General features: G+C 38.0%; 3 protein-coding genes across 5 annotated transcripts in view; 1 reads left to right on the top strand and 2 right to left on the bottom strand.

Moving 5' to 3' along the window:
* Positions 1–124: 124 nt before the first annotated feature.
* LOC106743525 (PCTP-like protein) lies at positions 125–3877 on the bottom strand. 3 transcript variants are annotated; one of them, XM_014617456.1, is made up of 8 exons: positions 3127–3877; positions 2902–3054; positions 2613–2784; positions 2394–2541; positions 2155–2307; positions 1956–2080; positions 1747–1869; positions 125–1675 (listed from the first exon to the last, which is right to left on the bottom strand). In XM_014617456.1, the coding sequence occupies exons 3-8, from the start codon at positions 2766–2768 to the stop codon at positions 1571–1573; spliced, it is 810 nt and encodes a 269-aa protein (XP_014472942.1). In that variant the 5' UTR covers positions 2769–2784; positions 2902–3054; positions 3127–3877; the 3' UTR covers positions 125–1570. The 3 variants fall into 3 exon arrangements, with proteins under 3 accessions (XP_014472942.1, XP_014472940.1, XP_014472941.1); XM_014617454.1 differs by having other exon boundaries at positions 2902–3065; positions 3139–3877; XM_014617455.1 differs by having other exon boundaries at positions 3139–3877.
* A 936-nt stretch (positions 3878–4813) lies between these two features.
* LOC106743470 (serum response factor-binding protein 1-like) lies at positions 4814–8049 on the top strand. The gene is made up of 2 exons (XM_014617329.1): positions 4814–4992; positions 5112–8049. The coding sequence occupies exons 1-2, from the start codon at positions 4966–4968 to the stop codon at positions 6402–6404; spliced, it is 1320 nt and encodes a 439-aa protein (XP_014472815.1). The 5' UTR covers positions 4814–4965; the 3' UTR covers positions 6405–8049.
* Positions 7351–9531, bottom strand: part of LOC106743469 (elongation factor Tu GTP-binding domain-containing protein 1) — a 45226-nt gene continuing 43045 nt past the window's right edge. The window contains exons 5-6 of the mRNA XM_014617327.1: positions 9254–9441; positions 7351–8363 (exon numbers count right to left, since the gene is read on the bottom strand). Of these exons, the coding sequence (XP_014472813.1) occupies positions 8175–8363; positions 9254–9441 (377 nt within the window). The 3' untranslated portion in view covers positions 7351–8174. The remainder of the gene's footprint in view (positions 8364–9253; positions 9442–9531) is intronic.

Raw genomic sequence — 9531 nt, 5'->3', positions numbered from 1 at the left:
TTGGTTGTTACAGCACGTCTATTTTACCGTTTCAGTCCGAGTAAGTTTACCCGCAATGATTATCTAACGCCAGTTTTGATACCTTTTATTGTGAACTTTACAAAGTAATCGATTACCTTATAAATTTTGCCATGTTACAGACTTTCCATAGAGTGAAGAGATTTAAAATATAAATTATATGTTTCATAATTTGTGTAATATTGAATATCTAGGCGATCTCGTTATTAATTTCTAAATGGTACATATTTGTTTATCATATCCTGAAATATGTACCCTAACGACATATTCCATAAGACTCTCTAAATCAAACTTCACGAGCGTATTTCCCGAAAGAATTTTTCTGGCAATAATTTGATCGTAAATAATTCATATATTTCTCCGATGACTGTAGTTCTATTGATTCTTTGCACTTTTGAAGTTATATTTTCTAGCTGTAAATCCTCGTATTGTTTGCGTGTAAATTCTTACGTGAAAATTCTTTTAGAAATACACTCTTCAAGTTCGCTGCAAATTCTGCACATATATGAATATAAAAATAACCAAATTCAAGAAATTCTAAATTCAAGGGACTATTTTCAAGAAATTTTTGCGGTAGCATTTGTCGCTTCTATTTACTGCACCCATGCACGAGTACCAATACATATTAGGAAATGGAGAAAATTACGATCTGCCTAGAATATAATGAAGAATTTTAATCGGGTTTCACATCGCGAATGAGACGTACATTGGCGTTTTTTTATCCGACATATACTGCTTATTAGTTTTATATTGAAATTGTAACATTTAGACATCTGTGTATATATATAATATATATATATAGAAAAAATGTGTTCTCCCCACTTTCTTTTTTGCAACACGTCCTCTTTGATAACATCCCAAATAGCTTTAACTGAAATGCTAGCTGAATCTGATGCTCACCGGAGCATTGAAAAACTTGCCAACTGAACGATAACATTTCTCGATGCTACGAAATTGCGGTAACTTTATATGTGTATGTATACATACACACACACACATACGTATTATAAGAAGATTTGTTATAATAAATAACAATTATATATATATATATATATATATGAGAAATGCACAATATAGAAGATAAACCAAGTATAAGAGTGTTTTGAGACGCGCGCGTGCACGGAGGCACGCTTCAAGATACTTAAAGATTATAAAAAGTCTTAAAAGTGTACCTTCCGTATTGTGCATATACTCGTCGGTTTTGCGCGCTTTAACAACAACGATCGTTCCGACTTGAAATTAGTACCTAATGCAAAGCAGGCCATAAATGTTTTATCATTTGACGTTCACACATTAACGTCCGCACGTAAGGCGAGTTCTTGTATAATTATGAACGTAACTTTTTTCACCTCTTTAACATTATACGTATATATAAATGTATAACATTACAATTAATTAGAATTTGTTATATATAAGGAATATGCAAATCGAACTTCATAATTGTACAAATTGTGTATCCATATTATGTTACTTCGTTCATAATACTGTTATTAGTGGTATCAACTCTATTTCATTTTACTATTACTTACCTAACTCCTTCTTACGTCACACTTTAATCACTGTCGATCACGGTAGATTCTTTAACCGAATTTTCCTTCAAGTCAGATTCGTCTACGTAATTATTCTTCGAATTCTTCTCTTCCGTCGATTTGACGCACTGAAAACAGCAGGTGACTCTGCATAAATTCGGTTTTTTTTTTTGTAAGAAGAATAAAAAGCTAATCTTACTTCTTCAATACGTATTCTAGGTGCCATTATTTGCTCGGGATAATGCCATGGCTTATAATTTGGATTATTAATTAACTTCCAGCTTGGGTAGCCCACAGAGGCCTTATGTAATCTTTTCACCATCTAAAAAGTATAAATTTTATAAGAGAATATAACATGCGCAACTTTCTTAGGAAAAATTCCGTGATCTATTTTAGAAAATAACTCACTTTCGGGGCAAATATTTGCGTAACCTTATTCACCAGCCACACGGGTAATTTGCCGTGTGGATCCGTGTGCGATACGTAACCCAACTCGGAACCATCTCCGTTACGCGAGGGCCTTACAATGTAACCTGACGTACAAGAATTATTTCGTGGGAAATAATGGAAAGAGACACATGTATGAATCTGTATTGAATATTTTTACCTGTGAGGTAAGATGTTGCTCGTACAAAGTGCTTCCTAGGCGGATAATCTTTGTGATAAACGGAATGATTTAGTATCAATTGCTCTACACCGGTATCCAGCCAAGACCGTTGCAGGACGAAGTCTCTGTTTTTTAATGGAGATGGACACGCCACTAAAGTTTGCGAAATATTAATGAAACAAGACGTTGAAGTATTAAAAAAAGATTGAAATCCTTTTGAAGATATACATTGTACTTACTGGAATAATAACCAATATCATTGTTTGGATTGAAAAATCCTATATCTTTTGATTCGATCATGTGAGTATCCCAAACTTTCCTATACTCGGGATCATGCAGAACATCGTACAGCGTTTCTGGTGTAACGTCGGGAAAACGTGTTCTGATCTACGACATCAAACCAATTCACTTTGATCGAAATGCGAGTTCACAGCATCGCTTGATGCAACGAAACGTACCTTCACCATTCTAAAACTAATTCCTCGGACGGATTTTGTCCAAACCGATAGGTCGGGTTTATTGTAATCTAATCTCCAATCATTATTATCATCGTATAGTTGCTTCAATTTCTCAAAGTCCTTATCTTCAGCAATTTTGACAATGCCGATATCCATTGTAATAGAACAACGTCTGGAAAACAAATATTACAGATATTACTGCACTCAAGTATACGAACACAAATCAAAGTATCGCTGTGTATATGTAAAAACTCATCTGGAAATGATTGTAGCTGGTTCAGCCACTTACCTGTGGTTGACTAGAAAAGTCTATCAATAGGCAGTCAGTACTATCATTTTCTTCGCTCGTTCGGTTCGTAGTACCTCTATATATAGGAATCTCCAGCTAACTCTCACATATAAAACTAGGCCTGCATCAATACCTGCAATGCTCCCTGCATTCCTGCAACAAGACTGTAAGCTTTGGTTACACGCTCGGAGACGAGGGTCTCTAAAGCTAAGGAGAAATACACACATATATACATACTCTTGTTCGTGTCGTGGGGGTAATAATGGATGATAATCAAGTCATATCACTCAGCACGAAAAGCTCGTTATCGCGGGTGATAAAGATTCGAGCTAATAACTGAGTCTTCCAAACGCTCTCGTCCCACCGACGAGCCGCGGCGATCATAGGTTAACTCTAAACGTCGGCTACGTGTTGCGGACAACATCGGGACGACGGTGAGCGAACGCGCTCACAGCGACATTCCTCTTCGTAAATAGCGAGATGTACCTTTGACGCTTCCCGACGTCCTCGAAGTGTCAATTCGAATTTCCGAATACGACTGTTCCCACCGTCGGTGAGCGCGACGACGATAATCGTAATTACACACGCATTATCTCTCGCCATGTGATCACCACGCCGACCTCGCGCTATTAAACGCTGTCATCGCCACTCGGCTTGTCATAATCGGAGCGGCCGGTGAAGCGAACATGAGGCGCGTCGACTTCGATGAAAATCGGAAGAATTGATGATGTTCGACTATCACATCGATCGACTCTTGTTGATCAGTCACACGTGGAAAACGCAACGTAATATCGTCGCGCTTTTGAAAAAGGAAAAAGTGTCTGCCTCTCTCGAGCCGCCGTTGAATCGTATTGTTTGAAAATAAAAGGTTGCCCGCTTAGCCATTGAGATAAGGGCGGGAGAGCACAGACATCTGCATTATGGCTGTGCGCACAGAACAAAGAAATACTTGCCGCGCGGCTAGTCAATCAAAGTGTGCTGTCTTTCCATGAGAACTAAAAGGCGTTCTGCAATCGCGAAGGATAGCGATACCAGTTATAGGCCGGTATTCATAGTCGAATCTTATATTTAAAACCGTCTTAAGTTTATCTTCAGCTGCTTTTTGACTCATTTCATTGGCCACAAAGCATCTGAAGATAAAGACGGTCTTAAATATAAGATCCGACTATGAATACCGGCCCTACTATAGCAACTGTGTGTAATTAAACTGTGTCGATACTGTATTGCCCAACTCTAGTAGCAATAGAAGAAGGGGTTAATATTACCAATTATTATTAATCATTCCATGCAGCGTTTAATTTGGACGCTTACGCGCTATAAGCGCTTATAAGCATAGCTTATACTGTTCTTTTTATGGTTTCTGCCCGCGGTAAGAAGCAACACCAATCAACCGTGCCGTTTCTCCGAGAACTAAAAGTTGATTGGCTGCCACGTCACTTCTTGCCGCGCGGCAAGCATTTCCGCGCCCTGTGGACAGAAGCCATAAGACAAAGACGGGGGATACTACTTAGATATTGTCTCTCTCGGCCATCTAGCAGAAATAAAGACAGTGTTTATTCCAGTTTGTTATATAGTTCAATGGCATTATATTTTTAGATCTACAATCCAAGCCGCGTTCAGCAAAACGTTTAGTTGCAATTGTTCCTGTGCTAGCATTGGATAATTCTTGTAGATCCAAAAGAATAATCCAATCTCAGCTCAGAAAACTTCCAACAGTTGCAAATTAAACGTTCTGCTGAACGTGGCCCCAATAGGTCTGTTCGTTTTCGCTGCACCGCCGTACTAGTGCAATAAGTTGAAGTGAGAAAACATATACTTGTCTCTTTTCAACTTACTGCACTAGTTCAGCGGTGCAGCGAAAACGAACAGACCTAATGTCAGCACAGGAAACTTCCAACAGTTGTAACTAAACCTTCTGCTGAATGTATGTGTGTGTTTCCAAACGCAGCTGTAATATGATACATAGCGCGTAATCAATTATTTGCTTGTTTACGTTTATCTGTTCATGCACAGTACATGATTATTGAATAATTCATCCTCATTGTGGAAGGGTTCGTTCTTAAAATGGGAAAAGTTGAGATTAATAACGAGGTGAGAGGTTATATTTTCTATGAAGCTTGCACGATTTGTTTACATTTGCCGTTGCTAGAAATATATTCTATAATTAATGTATTGTATTTAATCGAATAATAAATAAATCATATTTTCAGATTGTTTCATTACGACATACGGCTCGTCAAGCACGTGTTTGTGTAATAAATAAACTGATCAGATATGCAAAACGCTTACAGGATAAAAATGGAAATGAGAAGCAACGGGAAAAGAATAAAAGAAAAGCCGACAAGCTAGTCGCGGAAGTTTATGCGCTAAAAACGATTAAGGATGATGAAATTTCTAAATTTGGCATCATGAATGAAAAGGAAGCGGAAGATATAGTGAATGATCAATCTTCAAGCAAGAGGGACCGTATATTGGCAAGGGTCATAAGTTATAAATCTTTCAATAGAAGACTAATGGAATTCAGAGAAAAATTTCCAGACTATAAAATGTACTTGTCGGAAGACAAGAAGAAAACTGCAAAGTTAAAAAAAAAGGATTCGGCAAAATGCAAGAAACTTTTGGCAGAAGATAATCATCATTCTCAGCATGAAGATTCAAAGGAACAAAATGTTAATTCCAATAATATCAATGAAGACTCGGAGAAACAAAAGGTTAACTCGGGTAAAGTTACCGAAATGTCTCAATATAATTCCAAGGATGAAGAAACCAAATCATGTGAAGTAAAGAGTGACTCGCATACGCGCAAAAAGTCCTTGAACAAAGACGATACAGCCTTGGTTGATAAGAAGTTACCGAAGCTGGTAGGAAATGATACGTTAGAGGATGCAAATAAACAACCAACTGCAATTAAACTGTGTAGCGTTACAAAAGAAGGCACGGTAAAACGATTTGTAGAATTCTTGGAGGAGCAAAATTCCGCTGGAGATGCACGAGACCCGCCGGAGAGACCGACATCTGCAGAGGGCACTGATCACGAACGTACAATAACTGTGCGAGCAAAATCAGTCGATGACTTTTTTGTCACAGGAAACGATGAAGAAGGTTATCGAGAGAATCGTACGAATGCTTCAGTGTCATTTACAAGATCTGATGCTCCAGCTAGAACACTTCGCTCAAGCAGTCGAGTCAAAACGCAAAACCCAAGGTATAAGAACGATGTGAGAGGAAGTAAAACTCCAAAATATAATCAGTTGAAGGAACAATCGAGAGGAGAGAAGGTGGCTAAGCATAAAGAATGTTTGGACGAGCAATCTTTTGCCATGAGACAAGAGAAAAGGCCGTTTAACAGGAACAACAAAAGCACAAGCAAGAATAATCCAAGTGATGTCAGTGACAGAGGAGAAACTGTCGACTTGCATCCCTCCTGGTTGGCTAAAAAGAAACAGCTAGAAGCTATGGGCCAAAAATTTCAAGGAAAAAAGATTGTATTTGCGGACGATTAAAGTGATTCGGTGATTTCTCGCGATTGTAATAATTTACAAGGAGAAGAAGGACAAAATGAACCACGAATCACGATTATGTTTAGCGAACGCAACGGTTATGCAATCGTTGAATAGAAATTATTTAGAATAGAAGTAAATAGAAGTTATCTAGAATATAATTATCTAGAATCGGTAACTCTTAAACTATGTCCCCGCCGGAGTAACAACGAGAAACTTTTCATTGCTTGCTTTGACACTGAATTATCCAACATTTGTCAATTTGTAGAAACATCTCGTCTGTATTGAAACAACATAATCACGGAAACATTTGAATCTGGTTTCTCCTCCAGTCTTCTCATTTGTCTTTAGTTGTCCGCACTCAAGAAACAAAGCAGTTTATTGCAAGCGTATGATACGGATAATTGGCAAAATATATTTTTCATTTTGTGTTTTTCCGTCGTATCTGTTCTGACAGCTTCGGAAATTTCTCTCCAAGCGTCTTCCCTCGTGTTCCTATATTTATATTTTCTTATTAGAAGAAATCCATGAACACTCGTGTATTCTTCAATTAACTTGATAATAAAATTATTATCCCATTTTACTTATTTTTTTACTTACTTCTTTACTAACATTTTTATTTATTTATTTACTACACTTTCTTATTATCATCTTTTATTAAATACCGTTATATCTGACGACTGAATGTTCATGCCGAAGGAACATCGGTTTCTGTTACAACTTGTTGACGCGTCAAGAAACTTTCGGCAACAACCGGCAATTTTTTTAAGAAACACGAAACGTCAACAAAAACATTTCTCGTCCGTTGCTCCGGCGGGGACATATAGCTTTATAGATCTATCAATTATATATTCATCATTCAGAAGTTGATCGTTATGCTTGCTGAACGCAGCCGCTGCTAGCTTACAACGTACATTCATTTGTTTCGTCCAAAAAATGTATACATATGTACATTTGTCTCAAAGAGTAACGTATTTATTGTACATAATATATACAAGAATATTGCGATAATATTGCGATGTATTTTTTTATTTTATTTTCTAGACCTTAATCTTACGTGAAATAAAATATAATTCAGACATTATACATCTTCGTTCTCACATACAGCCGTCGCACGATTTCGAACGTATATATATACAAGCATGTACGACGATGCGAGCAACGGTCGCATACGTAATTGGAGGCTCATTTGCTCGCTCGTCCAATTCGAGTTCCTTGCGATTTGCGCGCAGCGTTCCAGATTGGATGCTTTCGAGTCCGACTATAAAGTCCGCTGTGCACGCGAATCGGGACGTATCTCGCTTGTAAGTCGATCGACGTTTAAAAACTACCTTGTTTTACGCGCGTGTTACAAGTGTAATATTGCAGTGAAATTTATATGTGAAACTGAAATACGATACGAGCTCTGAAAATGTGTTCGGTCGAACGGAAAAGGAAACGAAATAAAATATGTACAGGATGTGTGTGTGTGTGTGTGTGGATGCCGAATCTTACATTATACGGCAAGACGTGATTTATTGTACCAATTAACACTTCGAGGACCGGTGTCCTCGCAAACATCGGTCACACGGGAACATTAACTCGTGTCCCCGGTGCCGACATTTGATTTCATTTCATAACAATAACAATCAGGAGGAGTGAATGTAAACGCCGTCTTTCTAGTCCTTTTTCTTAGCCTTTTCTCCAGTCCTTTGTCGTAGTGTCCTTTGCTACTTCGTACAGTCGCAAATAGAAAATCCAATCGACAATAGTCCGGCGCGGAAGAACTCCGCATCACTTGTTCTTGGAAAGTGTGCGTTGCTTTTCGGCGTGTGTAACCAACTGGGAGTCCACGGGAAGGCCTTTCCTTCGACGAACCGCGTCCATATATTTCTTCGCCCGATTAGCGCAATCTGCCTTCTCACCGAAATGAAGATACTCCTCTTCCGTAGATGGTACCCAGTAAGGATCCTGCTCCAATAACTGTGAAGTAGAAATGAATTTGTTCAAGTGATTGAAATCAATGTTTAAATTTCTCCGATGTCTCTCTATTGCGTTAAAAAACGGAAATTTTAAATCCCATTTTTCGTCGTGATAAGATCGCATAAATTAAGTTTACAGTTTAAATCCGATTTCTTATTTCACCCGATTATCAAAGCTACAAACATCGAAATAATAGTCGTCACAAACTAAATGGCTTATATTTCATTCCTCTGCACACATCGCATGAATCGAACAATTGAAGCAACTACACAGAGAGGAAACTTTTCTGGTTTGATAACGTTTTTTTTAAATTGAAACAAATCTGTCTTTTAGAATGGAATAAACAAACGAATGTTTGATTCGACAAACACGATTGTTTAGTTTCTCAAACAGTAAATAAATATCTTTACGTCAAATAAAACGTTTCTTTTGTATTTTCATCTAAATATTACAATGGTTCTCACAAGTTATTTGAAAGAAATAACACTATTTTAGAAAAATATCAAAGGATTTTTATTTCAATAGGATAATATTCAGTATATAAATTAATAGGTAAATTTAATATAAATTATAAATTTAATGAAATGAATTTTTTTATCAAAAATTAATTATTATATATTTCCTCTAAACAATACTGTTCTTTCTATCAAACAACATGGTTAACTCTCGGGAAATAACATTTTTACCCAAACAAAATGGTATTGTGTTCTTTGCATCGAGCAAGCTCAAATTTTAAGGAAACCCTTTTCTTCTTTACGGCGAAGAACGCGTTGCGGACGCGGAGAATTTTCAGGCTCGCCGAGATTCAAAATCATACGAGCGCTAGCTCTCAAAAATCCGCGCGCGAGAGAGAGAGAGAGAGAGAAAGAGAGCACAATGCGTGGGCTTACCTCCCAATGACTAAAGACTAGCTGCGGACTGGCCAATCCGGACGTTTGCGTCCGCAGTTCTCTCGCAAGGTGGAAGCTCTCCTGGACAGGTAAGACGGCTAATACCCTGAAATGTCCGCCGAAGCCGTGAGCACTGTCCGCGGAGATGACGCGGCCTTGCCTCTTGCCAAACACCGCGTACAATTTGCCTTTAACAAACGAACCATTGTCCTTGATTTGCTCTTTCTCATAGTGTCCCGTTATATCCTGAACGAGCCCCATCGATCGCACCCTTATTC

The sequence above is a fragment of the Dinoponera quadriceps genome, unplaced genomic scaffold (genome assembly GCF_001313825.1).
Source record: "Dinoponera quadriceps isolate SergipeBrazil2010 unplaced genomic scaffold, ASM131382v1 scaffold1069, whole genome shotgun sequence".
NCBI lineage: Eukaryota > Metazoa > Arthropoda > Insecta > Hymenoptera > Formicidae > Dinoponera > Dinoponera quadriceps.
This window is presented reverse-complemented; position numbering and strand designations above follow the sequence as displayed.

What these genes read in the sequence shown, in the direction of transcription:
- LOC106743470 (XM_014617329.1), top strand. Translation starts at nt 4,966, where the DNA reads ATGGGAAAAGTTGAGATTAATAACGAG. An exon ending in AAGTTGAGATTAATAACGAG is followed by an intron (nt 4,993 to 5,111) that starts GTGAGAGGTTAT and finishes TCATATTTTCAG; the next exon opens with ATTGTTTCATTACGACATAC.
- LOC106743525 (XM_014617456.1), bottom strand. Translation starts at nt 2,768, where the DNA reads ATGGATATCGGCATTGTCAAAATTGCTGAAGATAAGGACTTTGAGAAA. An exon ending in CGCAAATATTTGCCCCGAAA is followed by an intron (nt 1,870 to 1,955) that starts GTGAGTTATTTT and finishes TATACTTTTTAG; the next exon opens with ATGGTGAAAAGATTACATAA. An exon ending in CTAGAATACGTATTGAAGAA is followed by an intron (nt 1,676 to 1,746) that starts GTAAGATTAGCT and finishes TGCTGTTTTCAG; the next exon opens with TGCGTCAAATCGACGGAAGA.